At 41.7% G+C, this 21,508-nt stretch overlaps 1 protein-coding gene across 1 annotated transcript in view; it reads left to right on the top strand.

Moving 5' to 3' along the window:
- LOC133619703 (ephrin type-A receptor 5) overlaps nt 1-21,508 on the top strand; it is a 222,676-nt gene that overhangs the window by 42,849 nt on the left and 158,319 nt on the right. Inside the window, exon 3 of the mRNA XM_061980927.2 lies at nt 8,224-8,938. Coding sequence (XP_061836911.1) covers nt 8,224-8,938 — 715 coding nt within the window. The remainder of the gene's footprint in view (nt 1-8,223; nt 8,939-21,508) is intronic.

Below are 21,508 nucleotides of genomic sequence, written 5' to 3'. Positions count from 1 at the left end.
CACAGGAAAAGTCAGTTCAAAAAGAGTTTGTAAAATAGTTCAAAAAGAGTTCTATAAAATAGTTCAAAAAGAGTTTGTAAAATACTTCAAAAAGAGGTCATCTGGAAATTGGGCAGATCCTGTCATCTCTCTGCTCTGAAATACTTGGGCCAGAATAACATCCTTCTGTTGATTACCATACATGAAAGAACACAGGAACACCGTGGAGTTTTACGAGCTTTACTCTTGGTAGGCCTCAAAGACAGCCCCTGTCCTTTTGCCTGGAACTCATTTCAACACAATGTTTTTTGTGATAATTTACAAACAATTATTTAACACATTTACTGCACTAGATCAAGTTTCTTGCCCCTTAAATGTAAAACAAATGCCCTAGACTTCTTGTACTGCCTTGCTCACCTCTAAGGTAGCAGTAAAGTGACATTTCATATTAAGTCATTTACATCAACATTTTTCATGCTGACTAAAGTGATTGTCTTTATGTGTTCATGTTCACTCCTTACCTTATTCCACACTCCACTGCCCAGCACTAATTCACTCATTTAAGCTTTAATTAAAGATTTAATGGCAGCTAGTTCTAATCGCAGCTTGTTTTTTTTCAGCGTTGTTAACTTCTAATGTTATTCCATGGCTCACTTAGGAGTTGGACCAACTTAACTGACCTTTCACATCAGAACATTGTGGTGCTGCAAAGTTGTCACAATTGTGTCAGCACGTGTGTGTGTGTGCGTGTGCGTGCGTGTGTGTGTGTGTGTGTGTGTGTGTGTGCGTGTGTGTGTGTGTTAAGCTGTGGGAAGCTTTTGTGAAGACTGCAGGATCTGTGTGATCAAACCAGTAAGAGGCTTAATGTCTGCACAGGAAGCCACTGTGGAAGATAGCGGTGTCACACACACACACACACACACACACACACACACACACACACACACACACACACACACACACACACACACACACACACACACACACATTCTTGTATTTATTACCTTCTTGAGACCTGAGAAAAATGCCTCCCTCTTTAGGACCAGCCTTTCTAGATATATAAAGAAGTGTATTTACAACATTAATAATATATACATACAATGCAAATATAAAAAAGGTAAGCTTTTAGTAATTTTTTTTTTGTTTGTAATTTGTTTTTAATCTTCATTATTTACTTCCAGTTTTTACAGTATGTCTCTGTATACATATTTTTATTTTTATTTTTTTATTAGTTTTGGCCAAAGGGGGCGCATTTCAATTTCTTACACACACTTGTTATTTCATATGTTGGCCAGAGGGGGAGCACTTTTAAAAGCGACACACAGTCAATGTGTCATGTCTGTGTGATCAGGTTTTATTTTTGGACTTTTTGTGCACTTTTGTTTTGTTTTGTCACCATAGTTACCCATTAGTTTCACCTGTCATGTCACGCACCTGTTTTGAGTCACGCACCTGTTGTTAATCATGTCCATAGTATTTAAGTTCATTCATTTTCTGTTGTTCGTCCTGACGACCTCACACCACATTTATGCTCTGTCCATTTTTTCATGTCCATGTTCACGCTGCTCCTTTTTTGTCCATGCCAAGTAAGTTTTCTTTATTCAAGCCATAGTTTGCAAGTTTTGTTTAATTGTTCATAGTTTATTCTCCGCCACTGTGCGCGCCTTTTGTTTGATCCTTTTTTTTGTATTTATAGTTAATAAATAAATCATGTACCTTAATTCCCGTCTCGCCCGTGCCAACTTTCCGTTGCATCCTGGAAAAGCACACACCCCGGACCAAGTCTTGACACAATGTGAAAAATCCCTCCTTTTTGGGACCACGCTCATGTTGATAGATTTCACCACAAAGGGAACAAATGAGATCTCTATTTTTTTGTTTTTTGTAATGTGCTTAAGGCCGATGACAAAGGAGTCAGGGACCACAGATGGCCCCTGTGCCGCGCTTTGGGCAACCCAGCTGTAGAAGCTAACTGTTAATGACCACTATAGTCTTAGTAACGTAGTGTATTAGTTCATCCTACGGTCACATATGGCTTGTCTTACGTGAGCACCAGAAGTGGTAAAATCAGATGTTCACCTGGTGGGTTTTTCCGGGGATGAATAGGGAAGTCCTTCTTTAGCTACCATCTTGTTTTATCATATATTGCTGCCTTTGCACCTGTCAATGTTTACTTTTCTACGCACATTAAATCAGCAAAAAATCCTGACTTTGGAGCAATGTTCACGGACTCTAGTATTTGGCTCTCTATTAGATGCAATGATTTTTCCGTATCGGGACCAGGATTTATGTCCTAACTTGTTCACACCTCCTCATATGGACAATACTCCCTGCTTGGCACTCAGCATCAAGGGTTGGAATTGGGGGTTAAATCACCAAAAATGATTCCCGGGTGCGGCCACCGCTGCTGCTCACTGCTCCCCTCACCTCCCAGGGGGTGATCAAGGGCAATGGGTCAAATGCAGAGAATAATTTCGCCACACCTAGTGTGTGTGTGACAATCATTGCTACTTTAACTTGAACTTGAACTTTTCCTTGTTGATGTCTCAAGAAGATCAGAAATACAAGAACCCACACACACACACACACACACACACACACACACACACACACACACACACACACACACACACACACACACACACACACACACACGTTTGTAAATTGTGAGTGTACTCATGAGCACAATACAGTTGAAATAAGCAACATAGTACATGTGAAATGCACTATCACTGCTATGATTCACATTTACACAAAACAACAAAGTATTTGTACGACGGTAAATGGTTGTAAAAAGTTGTGTTGTGACCTGAGCTAATGACGGGGAGGCGTGTGAAGTGATTTGTTGTAAAAGGAGGGAGACATGAGACAAAGACAAAGGCACAAGGTTGTGTACAGCAGGCAGGGAAAGGATGATTAATAAGAGCTATTAAGCTGTAACAGCAGATCATAGTCTGCTCCCTCTGGCCATATTACGCTGACATGATGAAACGCTTGTATTAGCCATGGGAGAGTGCTAGTCATGCAGATAATAGCCACGTCCCAGGAGTCATGCACATAATAGCCACGTCCCAGGAGACCTGCAGAAGGAATGAATGCGGCTGGGCCATCATTTACATACAAACTTCATGAATGGATGGCACACGTCTTTAACTTCTCAGAGATCGGCTGCACCGTTCCATATAATGAGCTCCACTACAAGTGCAGGCTAATTCAGTTTATTACTATTTATACTCAGACTTGGGGACTATTTTGCTCTCCATACTTTTCTCTCCTCCAGCTCGTTAAGCCTGGCATCAAACGTCATGCCTCGTTTTGGAAGAGATCTCCTTGGCTCGTACTCTTCGTCTGTATGTTATATGAAAGATGAATCCTGAGGTATGGAGTCTTGGAGAAGTTAATAAGCGGTGAGGAAAATGCATTGGAAAGATGTGTGGAGTGGTAAATGGTAAATGTCAGAGGTGTGGACTCGAGTCACATGACTTGGACTCGAATCAGACTCGAGTCATGAATTTGATGACTTTAGACTGGACTTGACAAAATGTAAAAAGACTTGCAACTCGACTTAGACTTTAACATCAATGACTTGTGACTTCACTTGGACTTGAGCCTTTTGAATTGACATGACTTGACATGACTTGCTACTTTCCCCAAAACCCAAAGATGAAAAAGTTATTCGGGAGCGCTCCGTATTTTTCATTGTGTACTTGTCTATCAGCGTTGCGTGTGTCAGCTGGTGTGCTCTCAGTACAACAGCCAATCAAATTAGATCTACTTTGTTTTCATCACACAGCATTCATCCAATCAAATTGCAGGACAACCAACGAAGAAGACATGTCCAAACCACACGCCAGTGAACAAAAAATGATACCTAAAATAATTTTGTTTGGGTATAAAAATTACGAGGTGGTCAACACAAAACGGTTTGCAGTATGCAACACATGCGGTTCCAAAATGACTGATGGAGAGGCAACAACTTCCAACTTCGTCCGGCATTTGAAGTTGCACAAAGAATGGTAAGTTTTGAATGTAAGATAACGTTTATTGGCTAAGTAACGTGACTTTTATTTGCTGTGTAGTTAAATCAGTGAGGCTGTAAACTCACTGCTAACGTTATAACGTTATTGCAAACACGGGAATCTGTTGCAGTTCACTACCTTATTCATACTTTTTGTTCAGTGATTTTTTTTTAAGCAGGGTTACGTTAGTCAATATATCACACGTAACGTTAGACGGCGGTCAGCAGCACCGCGTATTTTAGCCACCTAAAAAAAGACAAAAATAGTCAAATAAAGGTCAGTTAAAATGTATACTATATTATGAATATGTGTACCGTTTTAGCTAGCTTTCTGACATACTGTTGGTTGTTTACCTCAGTGGTCCCCAACCACCGGGCCGCAGCCCGGTACTGGTCCGTGGATCGATTGGTATCGGGCCGCACAAGAAATAATTATTTTTTTTCTCTTTTTTTAATTAAATCAACATAAAAAACACAAGATACACTTACAAGTAGTGCACCAACCCAAAACAACTCTCTCCCCCCTTTTGTTCTGGGCATTGAACATGAAGACTCTTCCTTCACTGTTCCGAGTGGCCATGAGAGTCTTGGCAGTGCCTGCCTCCAGTGCTCCAGTGGAGCGAGTTTTCAGCCATGGTGGCATCATACTACGCCCCCATCGTGCACAAATGACTGACAGACTCTTGGCTAATTTGGTCTTTTGCAAATGCAATGCAGCATAGGGCCCTGACATATAAAAAGTACAACTTTTTTGTTATGTTCACGTATATGTCATGTTTTTTCAATGTTAACACTTTTGTACAAATAAGTACATTTGCACTTTATTTTTCAATGTGTTTGTTCTGTAAAGGAATGAGTTAATGTTTAAAATGACTGGTTAATAGTGCTATTATAAAGTGCAATGTCAGCACAATTTTCTTTCCTGCAATTTAAAATGCACTTGTTTTAATAAATAAATACAGCGTTTGAAAAGCATACACAATCTGTGTTAATATATTAGTCTGTGGTTAAAAGGACTTGAAAGGACTCGAAACTCAAAATGCAGGACTTAGGACTTGACTTGAGACTTTCCAGTCTTGACTTTGGACTTGACTCGGGGCTTGCCTGTCTTGACTCGGGACTTGACTAGGACTTGAGGGCAAATACTTGAGACTTACTTGGGAATTGCAAAACAATGACTTGGTCCTACCTCTGGTAAATGGTAAATGGGTTATACTTATATAGCGCTTTTCTACTTTCAAGGTACTCAAATCACTTTGACACTATTAGCTAGGGATGTAACGGTACACAACAATTTCAGTTCGGTACGTACCTCGGTTTAGAGGTCACGGTTCGGTAAGAAAACAACAAAATATAAATTTTTTTGGTTATTTATTTACCAAATGTGTAAACAATGGCATAACATGCATATACACACAGGGTCCAGTGCCAGAGTTCATGTGGTCAACATATAGCAAACAAAAACTAAATAAGTGTCATGTCTGTGTAATCATGTTTTGTCTTAGTCATGTTTTGTTTAGTTATTGGACTCTTTAGTTTCTGGCTTTTCACTCCCTTGTCTTGTTTCCATGATTACCCCATTAGTTTCACCTGTTCCACGTTTGGATTCGTTGTGCACTCTTGTTTGTCACCATAGCAATCCATTAGTTTTCACCTGTCACGTCACGTTCTCCGCCATTGTGCGCGCCTTTTGTTTACTTCCTTGTTTTGTATTTATAGTCTTTAAATAAAAAAATGTATCCTTATTCCCGTCTCGCCCGAGCCAACTTTCCGTTGCTTTCGAGAAAAACTAAACCCCAGGACCAAGTCATGACAATAAGATAAGGCTCAGAATGGTTTCTTCACAAAACCTTTCTACATATAAAGTGCTTTTTTTGATTGATTGATTGAGACTTTTATTAGTAGATTGCACAGTACAGTACATATTCCCTACAATTGACCACTAAATGGTAACACCCCAATAAGTTTTTACACTTGTTTAAGTCCACGTTAATCAACATTAAATTGCCTCAAGTTATTGCTCAGATTAAATAAAATGACAAAACTTTTCTTCTGCATATAAAAAGTGCAACATTGAACAGTTTCAAGTCAACTCAGCCTCAGATTAACTTTTCTTTCCCCCCCAGCCTGGCTAACTTTGCAGTAAGAGGATATATGGGCTCATTGTTCTTCCACCATAGAAGTGGCTCAAAATCTAGTTTTTAATGCAATATGGACTTAAATCTGCTGCTATTATTGCTTTAGCCCTGCCTGACTCGCCGAGGAGAGGCTGCTTGAATGCGGTGGTGACGCTTCAAATGGGTTAGCATGTGTTATGAGAGTAGCGTATGTGTGTGTGTGTGGCCTTTTAATATGTGACAGCATGTGAGGTGAGTGTGTGGGCGAGCGAGGTGAGGGAGTGCGGGGAGTGGCTAGTGTTTTGTTGGATTGGCTGTGTGCAAGACCTCAGTAAAGCCACAATTTGCAACTAATCGCCGGACTCGTCATTTACCCTGGAGTCCGGAGCTGTGGAGACCCACTGCCGGGTAGAGTGAAGGGTGTTGCATACATCGGCTCTGGAGGAGTGTCTCCCCTGCGCTCCTCGACTACGGTCTGGGAGCCGGAAGCAGGAAAGGTGCAACACATGTTTGACGTGTTGTCAGAAGCAGCTGCTGAACAATGTCGGCAAACCTCCGTCCTCCATTGTTGTATCGCGCAGCCAAAGTGTTCCCAAACGGGAGATCTTAACGAGGCAGGAGGGTCTTCCAGCTCTGGCTTTTACATGTTGTCCTAGCCTGGTCGCTGCGAGCATTTGTACTCGTTCGGTACACCTCCGAACCGAACCGAAACCCCTGTACCGAAACGGTTCAATATAAATACATGTACCGTTACACCCCTACTATTTCCACATTCACCCATTCATACACACATACACACATTCACACAGCTGCCATGCAAGGCCCTAACCACAGCCCATCAGGAGCAAGGGTGAAGTGTCTCGCTCAAGGACACAACAGACGTGACTAGGTTGGTAGAAACTGGGGATCAAACCAGGAACCCTCAGGTTGCTGGCACGGCCACTCTCCCAACCATCAAAAACCTGAATTCATCATGAAAAGGATACATACCCGATGTCTATCATGCTTATGTGGTATTACGATGTGTAATATCACACAGCTTTATGTGATTGGTAGCAAACAAGTCAAACCCTGCGTCACTCTTGTGTTTTTTCACTTCCGTTCAACGATAGGAAAACATGAACGCATATAAAGAGCGGTATTAAAGACATATGTGCTATGATGACCAATTCATGTGATCAGATGATGGTATGGCGTTCTAAACTAAACTGAATTTTACTTCAACTTCTACATCTACAAAGTGTTTCTAATAGAGGTGGGAATCTTTGGGCAACTCATGATTCCATTACGATTCAGGAGCTACGATTCGATGAAAAATGTATTATTGATGCATCTTTAATTCACGTATATTGATGCTTTTGGTTTCACTAAATGGTGTGAAGCAACTGGAATGACAATCAGCACCTCCAAGTCCGAGTCCATGGTTCTGGAAAAGGGTGGAGTGCCATCTCCAAGTTGGGGAGGAGATCTTGCCCCAAGTGGAGGAGTTCAAGTACCTGGGAGTCTTGTTCACGAGTGAGGGAAGAGTGAATCGTGAGATGGACAGGCGCATCGGAGCGGCATCTTCAGTAATGCGGACGCTGTATCGATCCGTTGTGGTTAAGAAGGAGCTGAGCCGGAAGGCAAAGCTCTCAATTTACCGGTCGATCTACGTTCCCATCCTCACCTATGGTCATGAACTTTGGGTTATGATCGAAAAGACAAGATCACGGACGGAATAAGTTTCCTCCCCGGGTGGTGGGGCTCTCCCTTAGAGATAGGGTGAGAAGATCTGCCAGATGAGGTGGTTCAGGCATCTGGTCAGGATGCCACCCGATCGCCTCCCTAGGGAGGTGTTTAGGGCATGTCTGACCGGTAGGAGGCCACGGGGAAGACCCAGGACACGTTGGGAAGACTATGTCTCCCGGCTGGCCTGGGAACGCCTCGGGATCTGGTCAGATCTCGCTGCAGTCAGACACATTTTAGAACTGGCTGGATGACTTTATTTACAATAACTAAATCGGTTATTGCCGTTCGCTAAACTATTCTAGTCCATGTCCATGCATCTCAAACTGGATGATTCCCCCGCCTCTAGTCTTCTTTCTCATCTTGCTTTATCTGCTTTTCCAGTGGGAGGAAATCGGGGAGGTGGATGAAGACTACAACCCCATCCACACTTACCAAGTGTGCCGGGTCATGGAGCAGAACCAGAACAACTGGCTTCACACCAACTGGATACTAACCGAGGGAGCCCAGCGGGTCTACATCGAGCTGAAGTTCACCCTGAGAGACTGCAACAGCCTCCCCGGGGGCGTGGGCACCTGCAAGGAGACCTTCAACATGTACTACTACGAGACGGACGGGGATGAGATGGAAGACGGGGAGCTGAGAGACGGCGAGGGGATCACGGTGGAGGAAGACCGGGCCATGAAGGAGAGCCGCTACATCAAGATCGACACCATCGCAGCAGACGAGAGCTTCACAGAGCTGGACCTGGGGGATCGGGTCATGAAGCTCAACACTGAAGTCCGTGATCTAGGCCCTCTGACTCGGAAGGGCTTCTACTTGGCCTTCCAGGATTTAGGAGCCTGCATCGCCCTGGTCTCCGTGCGGGTTTTCTACAAACGCTGCCCGTTTCTGGTGAAAAGCCTGGCCGAGTTCTCCGACACCATCCCAGGATCAGAGGCCTCGCAGCTGGTGGAGGTCGTGGGTCGCTGTGTCAACAACTCCCTGCCTCTGTACGAGCCTCCCAGGATGCATTGCAGCACCGAGGGAGAATGGCTGGTGCCCATCGGGAAGTGTGTGTGCCAGCAAGGATTTGAAGAAATCGCCGGATCCTGTCAAGGTAAGCACTTTTTTCTTGTATTCCTACTTCATCTTGCATTGTCTGCTTCTTTATTCATCCCAATATGTTTTTTATTTTACTGAGTGCTTGTGTTTTTACTGAGCTTAGTGGATGTTTTCTCCTGAGCCCTGCAGCACTTTGCTGCTCTCCTGCATCCACCTTTCTGCTCAGCCTGGAGCCCAAACATTCCCACCTCTCAATTCCCACCTGAACCTCGGTCTCTCCTTCTCTCTAGTGCTCCTTTCAACAAACACATTTGCTATTTATTACCAAGTTCTTATGGACACCTTCAAGTAGCAGTAGAGTGGAAAAACAAGTTGACTTTATGTCATTGTATCATTAAACCATATCCAATTGTTTTTACAATCCACAAAGTATGGGAAAATACACTCTAAAATTTCACAAAATGCCACAAATTCCTTGAGCCATTTTGAATATTGCGCTCGATGTGCTGTTTATCATTCACAATCCTTTTGCAAGACAAGAACACACACATTGGGCTTTTTTCATGCGTTCAACTTCGTAAATAAATATCTAACGACTGATTCAACAGATGGAGGTGCTCATTATACTCTGTACAAACATCCAGAAAGTGGCAACAATACTCTATTTACATGGCGTGACCTGAAAATGAAGGAAATATGAGTGATATTGTTATTATAAGCGCTAACGCAGACAGACTATCTTACGAGCGCATTGATAGCAGTGAGCTAATGCTCTATTGTTGACACACTGAGCTGGCGGCTGCTTCTGCTTGGTCTCAAACTTGCTAAAAGTCAATTGTAGATTATATTGCATGCATCTCTCACTTGCTAGTAGACAGATGTAACCGTGGTCTGACAGGCTGGTCCACTTTCACGTCCCCCGAGATGGTGAAAAAGACCCCACCAAATGCTTCCTGCAGGAACTTTTTAACCCTTTGTGAGGATTGCGATTGAATCTTTATCTAAACGGAATTATGTGAGCGTACCGTCGGACGGGATTCCAGTGAGAGTGGAAATATTAGACTTAGACTTAGACAAGCTTTATTGATCCACAAGGGAAATTGGTTCTCGCCCGGAAAAGGGTGGAGTGCCATCTCCAAGTTGGGGAGGAGATCTTGCCCCATGTGGAGGAGTTCAAGTACCTCGGAGTCTTGTTCACGAGTGAGGGAAGAGTGGATGGTGAGATCGACAGGTGGATCGGTGCGGCATCTTCAATAATGTGGACGCTGTATTGATCCGTTGTGGTGAAGAAGGAGCTGAGCCAGAAGGCAAAGCTCTCAATTCACCGGTCGATCTACGTTCCCATCCTCACCTATGGTCATGAGCTTTGGGTTATGACCGAAAGGACAACATCACGGGTACAAGCGGCCCGAATGAGTTTCCTCCGCCGGGTGGCGGGTCTCTCCCTTAGAGATAGGGTGAGAAGCTCTGTCATCCGGGAGGAACTCAAAGTAAAGCTGCTCCTCCACATGGAGAGGAGCCAGATGAGGTGGTTCGGGCATCTGGTCAGGATGCCACCCGAACGCCTCCCTAGGGAGGTGTTTAGGGCACGTCTGACCGGTAGGAGGCCACGAGGAAGACCCAGGACACGTTGGGAAGACTATGTCTCCCGGCTGGTCTGGGAACACCTCGGGATGCCCCGGGAAGAGCTGGACTACGTGGCTGGGGAGAGGAAAGTCTGGGCTTCCCTGCTTATGTTGCTCCTCGGACAAGCGAAAGAAAATGGATGGATGCATGGATGTTTTTTTCTTTTTGCAAGCGCTCTCTTCCAGACGGATGTGTGACTGAACAGAAAGTTTACTACCGGTACTTCTTGTAGTCATTTTCCATTTCCACTGATGCTCAGACTCCTCTCAAGCCTCCCTTCAGTAATTTGTCACTTGAGTGGCTGAAGGACAAACAATATGAGCTGTGGAGCTCTGCTGGCCAGGTGACCTTCTGATTAGCAGACAGCCAATCTACCCCCTGTGTCCTGCTGGCCCACTTTGTTGTTCCATTGTCCCCAAGCTATGTGCACAAGGCGGCTTTATCAAGGACCATTTAGCATGGCCACTTTCCCATCCTGCCTCCAGAAAGTGGCAGTAAATCTCTCCTTTCCTCGCTGCCCACATCTCATGCTTTAATTGGCGCAGCCTTAATTTGTACACTAGTTTCACACCACCTTGGTGTTCTCCTAACATCAGTGTATTACCACCACCTTTTGTCTGTGCCTGCAGGAACAATTCTCATTGTGCGGTAAATGAAGTAAATGCTTCCTGCTTCCCTTTAAAAAGGCCATTTCTTTCTGTGGCTCTGCTGCCGTTTTCATGGACTCTGCCAAGGTTCCGAAACATTAAGCAATGTTTCATTTCAACGACGTTCTTCTCCCTTCGCCGCTAAGGAGGCGAAGTTGTGTCACATGCTAATTATCAAAGGTTGTTCAACATTAATTTCTGGATAAAAGGCGTCTCGGCGCTCAGCAGTAAACAGGGCTCACATGGCCAGTCAAGCTAAACAAATAAACGTGACTCCTCTAGCAATGAATGAAGCTGCACTATTTCCTTTATTTACGCCACAGAATACAAATGAGGTGTCACACTGCCAGCCTTTTCAAGGATCACTTTTTTTCCAGCTTGATGTGTTCTAAATATTACGTGGGCTTCATTAGTCATAAGTAGGGATGGGTACCAATACCTGGTACCTGGACATCGATACTGCTAGTCAACGGTACCTTCATGTCGTAATGAATGTTAATTTGTGTTACGAAGAAGATGGCACAGAAGTGAGGACATTTTAGTTTTAGCTATATTTATTATAATATACAATACGATGAAGTGTGTAACTAATCCAAACATGTGTGGTGTGCGACTATGTGTAGTGATTAGCTGAGTGTTACCAGGAGTGTTGAGCGAGAGGCGGCAAGGCAGGCTCGAAGGCCCAGAGACAGGCAGGAGGTCAGGGGCAAGAGCGAGGCGTCAAAAGTCCGCGTCCAGGCGGGAGGTCGAGATCCGAAAATGGGCGGCAGCGAGGGAACCAGAAGGGAATACGGGGAGACGAGACACACAGCTCGTCGTCAGGGAACGGAGGAATGTTGTGTACGGAACAGGTCGCTACGTTCTGGCCCGGAATGCAGGCTTGCTCTGGCTTAAGCAGCCCAGGGAGCTCATCATCGACAGGTTTGTTGAGTGCTGAATGATTGCAGCCGCCTGTTGCAGCCGGAGTGGCGCGGGCAGGGGCGTGTTTGGAGGTGCGCTCAGCGCATCGCACAGATGAACAAGCATCCCGGGCTGTGACAATTTGTTTATTATTAACGTTTCATTTTTTGTATTTAACACTGAGCTGATTATGACTTTGCTGTCCAGTTGTTATATCTTGATTGCTTACACTTCTACGTCTCATTTGCAAGTATTATATAGGCGACTTGGCGTGCTGTTGCAGTTCCAAGACACCAGATGGCATGAGTGTATAGACTAGAGCAGGGGTGCTCACACTTTTTCTGCAGGCGAGCTACTTTTCAATTGATCAAGTCGTGGGGATCTACCTCATTCATATATATAATTTATATTTACTTATTTATGAAATATATGTTTTTGTTAACAAGTTAAAGGTGTTTATTGATAATGCAAGCATGTTTAACACATATAGTTAATATTGTTAATACATTAAAGGTGTTTAATGATAATACAAGTCTGTTTAATACATATAGTTAATATTGTTAACAAGTTAAAGGTGTTTAAAGATAATGCAAGTATGTTTAACACATATAGTTAATATTGTTAACAAGTTAAAGGTGGTTAAAAATAATACAAGCATGTTTAACACAAATAGTTAATATTGTTAACAATTTAAAGGTGGTTAAAGATAATACAAGCATGTTTAACACATATAGATTCCTTTCTTTCATGAAGACAAGAATATAAGTTGGTGTATTACCTGATTGTGATGACTTGCATTGATCGGAATCAGACAGTGGTGATGATAACGTCCGCATTTTCGAATGGAGGAGAAAAAAAGTCCTCCTTTCTGTCCAATACCACATGAAAGTGGTTGGTTTTTGGCATCTTATTTGTCCAGCTTCCGTACTCCTTTGTATACACTTTACAAGAAATACATTGGCGGCAAACTCCGTAGCTTGCTAGCTTGTGCACGCCAGCTTTCTGAGACTCTTATTTTGGTAGCGCAGGCAGGATGAAGCAGAGCTTTTATTGTGCAACTGTGCAGTCGGTCTTTGGAGTTTTGACGACAGGTACGGCGCCAGAGTCTGTTGAAATAAAGTGTTTCTCGCCTTCCAGTCGGTAATTTGAATGAGCTGGCAGCAGCCAGCGTCATCTCAGAAGACCCTCGGGTGCCGTGAATGTCAATCAAGTGACGTCATAGTGAAGATTTATGATCGCTCATTTTTAGGACTATTTTTTTAATGCCTGGCTAGTGATCGACTGACACACCCTCCGAGATCGACCGGTAGATCGCGATGGACGTAATGAGCACCCCTGGACTAGAGTGTGTTGCTTAGTCAAGTAGTAATATTTGCCATTAAGATGAATCTAGTCTTTTGTTTTGGCCTAAAATGTGTTAGTACTGTAAGTATTGTACGGTTAGTTGTAGTTTTAATTTGGAGATGTTAAAATCGCCATGTAAAATGACAAATTGTAATCAGTAATATGTCTTTGGCAAATCCAATGTCGATTAGCTTCGAGCTAGCACATTTTGGAAAGTGGAGCACTACTTTTAGGGCTGCAGCTAACGATTATTTTTCTATCGATTAATCTATAGATTATTTTTTTCGATTAATCGGTTAATCTATAGATTATTTTTTCGATTAATCTATCGGTTATTTTTCCTTTTACCGATTTTTTTTTTTATTTAAAATGAAGAGGAAAAAATAAATGTAGGCCAGTTTTTTCAAAAGGCATGGCTTTTATTTACAAAAAAAAAATTATGGCCACTCAGTCAACATTGACAACAACATGACAAAATATTCTGTAACAATGTAAACATTTAAAACTTTTAACATTTAACAAAATTAAAAGTAGCTTATTTGCTTTTTAATGTGCAAATATAAAAGTAAACATCCAGTGCAAATCTTAATATTCTGGAATAGTATAAGCATTTCAAAAGTAAAAGTATTGCTTATTTTGCTTTAAAATGTGCAAAAATAAAGATAAACATCCAATACAAAAAAGTGCAAAACGGAAATATTCTGTAACAAGTGTAAACATTTCAACAAAAGTAAAAGTATTGCTTATTTGCTAAAATGTGCAAAAATAAAGCTAAACATCCAATACAAAAAAGTGTACAGTGTAAACATTTCAACAAAAGTAAAAGTATTGCTTATTTTGCTTAATAACACAACAATGATAGTATGATTAAAGTGAAAGTTAATTGTTGGTTTGTACATAGTATATGTAACTGTTAATGTTGTAAAAGGTATTTGCACAACTAATTAACGTTAGCGTTTGTGACACGTCTTGTGCCGTGGGGTTCTTTCAGGACCGACAGACTGAACGCCAGACGGCTTTGCCAGGTTTACAATCTTTTAATTTTACACAAAGTCTTTTCTCTTCCAACTGCGCGGATCGCGCACCTGGGCACGATTGCGGCGTCGCTCCCGGCGCGCCCCGCCTCGCCGCTCGCTCGCCGCCGCCGCCTCTCCACAGCGTTAAAGAGGAGCGCGTCTTTGTAAACACTGAACAGGCACGCCAAACGCGCCTCTCAGAGCGAAACGGTGCTTTAGTTTATGAATTTACAACGCAGATACAAATGACACATTCATGTTTTTGTGTAATAATGACAACGTATACGCACGCGGACGATTGACTTGTTGATGGTGATGGCAAGAACGCTGTCGGGGGTTTTCTTTTCAAATGTTCGTTCATAGCCGTTGTGCTGCTATGATAGGCCATTTCCGCTCGACACAGTGTGCATACAACAACATTATTAGGCCGTTTATTGAAATACTCCCACACTTTTGACGACTTTTGCCGTGCTTTTTTCCCCTCGCTCGCATCGTCTGCTTTGCGCTCCGCCATGACAGTAAAGTAGAGTGACGTAAATATGCGACGCGCCGACGCACAAAAACGGCGTCGACGTATTTACGTAACCGATGACGTCGACTACGTCGACGCGTCGTTTCAGCCTTAGTTTTCATACTTGCTTCTTTTGGCACAGAAGATTGTAACTTTACCTGGAGGCAGTTTGAGTGATCTGACGTCACATGCAACACAAGTATCCAAATATGGCAGCTTTTGATTGGAAACATGAGGGTGCATTTGTAAGTATTAGATTGTATTTCAATAAAAATAAGATGCATTCTGTGTTGTTCATTTGTATTCATTTTATATTTCTGTCACACATTAGTTTTTTTTGGGGGTGTTTTTTTAGCTGTATTCTCTACTTTACATTAACCTTTCGTGCCGCTGGAAATAACACAAAAGAACATGAATGGCCATTGGGCCTATTCAGACACATTTTAAGCACGCACACCTGGCTGAGAGTGAATTGTTGCAGGTGAGAGTGCAGCACAAAGTGAGAAAACGAAGCCGAGCATGATTTAACGCCGTCTTTTTAAACGTGGTACAGAAGTGGTGGTGGGCCAGCTCATTCTCACCTTCTTTGTCTTCCTCTCGTTTTGTTATTTCTCTGTCTCCATTTTATCTTTACTTGACGGCCTCCAATCTTCCCCGCGCTTGCTCCTCTTTTCTTTTCCATCCAACTTTGCCTGAGTTTATCTCCATGTCGCTGTCACTCATTTATTGTGTCCCGGCCCCCCTCCCCCCCACCCGCTGCCTATTCTAGAACAAAAACCTTCTGCGTTGGCACTCGGCGAGGGTCCCTCCCCGCTTTGAAGGACCCTCAACACAGCACACACACATTTGCATTTGCTTCGCTGTTGTCTGCCATTATTAGGAGATTAGTGGAGGACATTTGCATAATAGATTGGTCACTAAATTGAATGAAAGATGTCAAATATTGTGTCTGATAATAGGAGAGTAAATCCCCAGAAAAAAAAAACTGCAAGTGAGGTGAAAGTGACTCAAAGATGCAAAATGTGGAACTTGAAGCCAAGCTATTTCGACATAAATTGAGTGGTTACCCAAATAAACCGGAAAAAACATCCCCGGCCAGCTGGACAAAACAGTCAACTGTCCGTCAAGTTTGTCACACTTTATATTGATCACGATACATGCAACACGTCTGCAATCAATCAATCAATCAATCAATCAATGTTTATTTATATAGCCATAAATCACAAGTGTCTCAAAGGGCTGCACAAGCCACGACGACATCCTCGGTACAGAGCCCACATAAGGGCAAGGAAAAACTCACCCCAGTGGGACGTCAATGTGAATGACTATGAGAAACCTTGGAGAGGACCGCATATGTGGGTAACCCCCCCCCCCCCCCCCCCTCTAGGGGAGACCGAATGCAATGGATGTCGAGTGGGTCTGATATAATATTGTGAAAGTCCAGTCCATAGTGGATCTAACATAATAGTGAGAGTCCAGTCCATAGTGGATCTAACATAATAGTGAGAGTCCAGTCCATAGTGGATCTAACATAATAGTGAGAGTCCAGTCCATAGTGGATCTAACATAATAGTGAGAGTCTAGTCCATAGTGGATCTAACATAATAGTGAGAGTCCAGTCCATAGTGGATCTAACATAATATTGTGAGAGTCCAGTCCATAGTGGATCTAACATAATAGTGAGAGTCTAGTCCATAGTGGATCTAACATAATAGTGAGAGTCCAGTCCATAGTGGATCTAACATAATAGTGAGAGTCCAGTCCATAGTGGATCTAACATAATAGTGAGAGTCTAGTCCATAGTGGATCTAACATAATAGTGAGAGTCCAGTCCATAGTGGATCTAACATAATAGTGAGAGTCCAGTCCATAGTGTCTCTTGGTCGAAAAAAAAATACCTTTTTGCTCAATATGTTGAAAAATATTCTTAAATGAAGTAAATGCTAGTGCCATTATCTTGACATAATGATATGAGCTCGGCATTACATTTACTTATGGTAAAAACTAGTTTATTGTTCTTAATAGAAAGGCAACAAGGCAAGCGCTTGTTACTCTCGGGGTCTCCTAGCCGCTCAGGCAAATCATATTGTCTAAAAATGCATTTTTCCATGGATAACATGACATCATCACGCCAAGAGCGTGCTCTTTCAGTCAATTAGTGCGCAAGGAATATATATATATATATATATATATATATATATATATATATGTATGTGTGGGAAAAAAATCACAAGACTATTTCATCTCTACAGGCCTGTTTCATGAGGGGGGGTACCCTCAATCATCAGGAGATGAAAATCTCCTGATGATTGAGGGTACCCCCCCTCATGAAACAGGCCTGTAGAGATGAAATAGTCTTGTGATTTTTTTCCCACACATACATATATTGCGCTCTACTACGGTATCGAGCACTATTTTTTGGATAACCTTATTAAGACATATATATATATATATATATATATATATATACACAGCCCGGCCCCCGGCCAAAAAACATTTTATTGTAATTTTGAGGGATTTATCTGAATGTGCATGAACTATTTCTGTTCAAAATTGTTAGAAATGTAACATGTTAAATGCTTAAATATGAACTGTCAGTTTACTGTACTGTGCCAACTGTACTACTATATGAGTACCTATTTTCTATTGTTTCATTGGAAATAAAACAGCAAAGTCCATTTGGCTGTCATCTGTTTTAATTATGAGACACAATTGAGTCAAATTCATGATTTTTTTTTTCATGCTTGAAATAAGAAATGATGACTTTAAAAAAGTAGTTTTATACTTGTGAGTGTTGATGACACAGCTTTGCAACACTTGCTATTCTAGTTTCAAGCATGTTTTACTCAATATAGGTCATCACATCTCAGCAACTGTCAGGCTTGGACGGAGGAAGGGACTCAGATGCAGAGAGGTGATTCCAAATAAAGCTTTTATTTTGAAATACTCTTTAAGCCTCCAGAGCCGAGTAAATTCAATTACTATGAAATACAAAAATACTATCGACAAAATGTTCCAAAAGGGAAAAACCGAAAATCACTCCAAAAAAGGAGGAATACAAAAATAAGGACGATATAATTAGCACCGTATCTGTTATCAAAAACTTTAACAAAAAACGCTCCAAACAGGAGGGAGAAAATAAAGACTATAAAACTTAACTACTCTAATCAATGTAAACAAAAAAATCACTCAACAAACTTTGAGGAAAAAATCTTTAAGGAAAAATAATAACTCACCACTGCGGTAGAAAAAGGTAGGATAACAAAAGTCGCTCTGAGGGAGGAAAAAAGTCAATTCAAAATTACAGCGTGGGATATTCTGGGAGCAAGGACGTAGACGTGAGACAAGGCAAGGCATGGACATGAACAGGGACATGGAACGCAAGACAGGCACGAAAGCTCGAGACAATCTGGCACAGAACAAGGGGAGGCTTGGGCTTATAAAGAACTTGAGGGTAATGGGAAACAGGTGGAAACAATCAAGGGTCAGGAATGACATCAGACTGGTGACACAAGAGGAAGGACTCGTGATCTGAAACAAGAGGAGTTGCTTTTCAAAATAAAACATGTAAATCACAAGACAGAAAAAACCAAGACAAGACTTCCCTCACCGCGGTGTGACAGCAACAAGCTGTAACATCTTACTGAGATCATTTAGGACCAAAACACTTAAAACAAGTAAAACACTCTAACATAAAATCTGCTTAGTGAGAAGAATGATCTTATCAGACAGAAAATAAGCAAATATCAGCCTTATTTGACATATTTCATCTTACTTACATTTCACTTTTTGCAGTGAGACATGTAGTGTTGTTAGTTTGGTCACGTGTCAATGACATCATCAGAACCCTGAAGAAGACTTCTGGTTCTGTGTTCACCTGTAATTGTGCTTCACTTCAAATGTGAAGGTTGCATGCAGCAAAGACATGGACTTGCAATCAATCAGAGGTGGGTAGAGTAGCCAGAAATTGTACTCAAGTAAGAGTACTGTTACTTTAGAGATTTATTACTCAAGTAAAAGTAAGGAGTAGTCACCCAAATATTTACTTGAGTAAAAGTAAAAAGTATGTTGTGAAAAAACTACTCAAGTACTGAGTAACTGATGAGTAACATATACACACATATATATATATATATATATATATATACACACACACACACACACACACACACACACACACACACACACACACATATATATATATACACATATATATATATATATACACATATATATATATACATACATTGATATATACAGTATACAATTTATATTTATTTATTTTGCCGTTTTTGTTTACATGTTAAAGGTGTTTTTATGAATATACATGCATGTTTAACACATAGATGTCTTTCTTTCATGAAAACAAGAATATAAGTTGGTGTATTATCTGATTCTGATGACTTGCATTGATTGTAATCAGACAGTAGTGATGATAACGTCCACGTTTTCAAATGGAGGAGAAAAATAGTTCCTCCTTTCTGTCTAATAGGGGTTGGCAACCCAAAATGTTGAAAGAGCCTTATTGGACCAAAAATACAAAAACAAATCTGTCTAGAGCCGCAAAAAATTAAAAGCCATATTACATACAGATAGTGTGTCATGAGATATAAATTGAATTAATATGACTTAAAGGAAACTAAATGACCTCAAATATAGTTACAATTGAGGCATAATGATGCAATATGTACATATAGCTAGCCTAAATAGCATGTTAGCATCGATTAGCTCGCAGTCATGCAGTGACCAAATATGTCTGATTAGCACTCCACACAAGTCAATAACATCAACAAAACTCACCTTTGTGGATTCATGCACAACGTTAAAAGTTTGGTGGACAACATGAGACAGAAAAAGATGTGGCATAAAACACGTCCTAGAAAGTCGCAGAAAAATATACATGTAAACAAACTAAGGTGAGTTCAAGGACCGCCAAAATTAGTAGGACAAAACGGCGCTCGCCAAATACTCTAATCAGTGAAGCATGTTTAATATAAAAAGTGTGCTTTATAACAATTAGGGAGGTTTGTGTCATGTTTGTCCTCCTACAGAAACCATATTAAAACAAAAAATATATTTTTTTCCCCTCAACTTTTTCCATTTTTCATACATTTTTGAAAAAGCTCCAGAGAGCCACTAGGGCGGCGCTAAAGAGCCGCATGCGGCTCTAGAGACGCGGGTTGCCGACCCCTGGTCTAATACCACATGAAAGTGGTTGGTTTTTGGCTTCTTATTTGTCCAGCTTCCATATTCGTTTTTATACACTTTACAAGAAATACATTGGCGGCAAACTCCGTCGCTTGCTAGCTTGCTAGCTTGTTTGCGCTGGCTTTCGGAGACTCTTATTTTGAAAGAGCAGGCGCGATGGAGCGGCACTTTTATTGTTAAGACAGGAACTGTGCAGTCAGTCTTTAGGCTTTTGACGGGGTGTACGGTTGAAATAAAAAAGGGTCTTTTTTTCCTTCACACTTTTGATTGATTGATTGGAACTTTTATTAGTAGATTGCACAGTACAGTACATATTCCGTACAATTGACCACTAAATGGTAACACCCCAATAAGTTTTTCAACTTGTTTAAGTCAGGTCATGTGACCGCCTGGCTCTGTTTGATTGGTCCAACGTCACCAGTGACTGCATCTGATTGGTGGAACGGAGTGAACGTCACCAGTGACTGTATTTGTTGAAACGCAGGCACTATGAAGGTCTGTCTGACAGACCAAAACAAACAAAGCGTGCATTAACAGATCGATAAAAATGAGTAGCGAGTAGCGAGCTGAATGTAGATAAAAGTAGCGGAGTAAAAGTAGCGTTTCTTCTCTATAAATATACTCAAGTAAAAGTAAAAGTATGTTGCATTAAAACTACTCTTAGAAGTACAATTTATCCCAAAAGTTACTCAAGTAGATGTAACGTAGTAAATGTAGCGCGTTACTACCCACCTCTGCAATCAATGGAGGAAAAACAAAAAGAATGCAGGAATGTCAAATATGTTGGAAGTACTTTTGGTGTATTTGTTTTGGCCCAAAGTCCAGATAAAGCCAAAGACAGGACTTTGGGGGGGGGGGTCATTGTCAGAAGGCAGCTATATTTCTTCTTTTAAGTGTCAGCTCAGCAAGCAAAGGCAGGACTAGGAAGTCAGTATATTTGCATATTAAGCATGTTTTGATGCTCCATAGTGGTGAGAGGTGACAGCTAAATATAGTGTGCATGAGACGTATGGATGTTGGCACAACTGCAGCTGGGATAATTGGCCACAGTCTGCAGCTCAGACAGCCTGCAGACACACAGCACGGGTGGGGGTGGCAACACAATGGAGGATGGATAGATGGATGGATGCATGGATGGTTGCATGGATGGATAGATGGATGGATGGATGGTTGGATGGATGGATGTATGGATGCATGCATGGATGCGTGGACAGAAGGACTGGCGGAGAGAAGTGGAAGCTTTCTCTCCACAGGGTGTGAGGTCTAATAGATAAAGAGATGGATGTTTCTGGAGCGATGAGGACGGAGAAGTGAGGACACAAGTGGGCAGATGGATGAAGAGAGATATGAAGTAGAGATATAAAGCAGATATA

Source organism: Nerophis lumbriciformis, linkage group LG20, assembly GCF_033978685.3.
Source record: "Nerophis lumbriciformis linkage group LG20, RoL_Nlum_v2.1, whole genome shotgun sequence".
Lineage (NCBI taxonomy): Eukaryota > Metazoa > Chordata > Actinopteri > Syngnathiformes > Syngnathidae > Nerophis > Nerophis lumbriciformis.
Note: the sequence above shows the minus strand (reverse complement) of the source record. Positions and strands in the feature narration are given on the sequence as shown.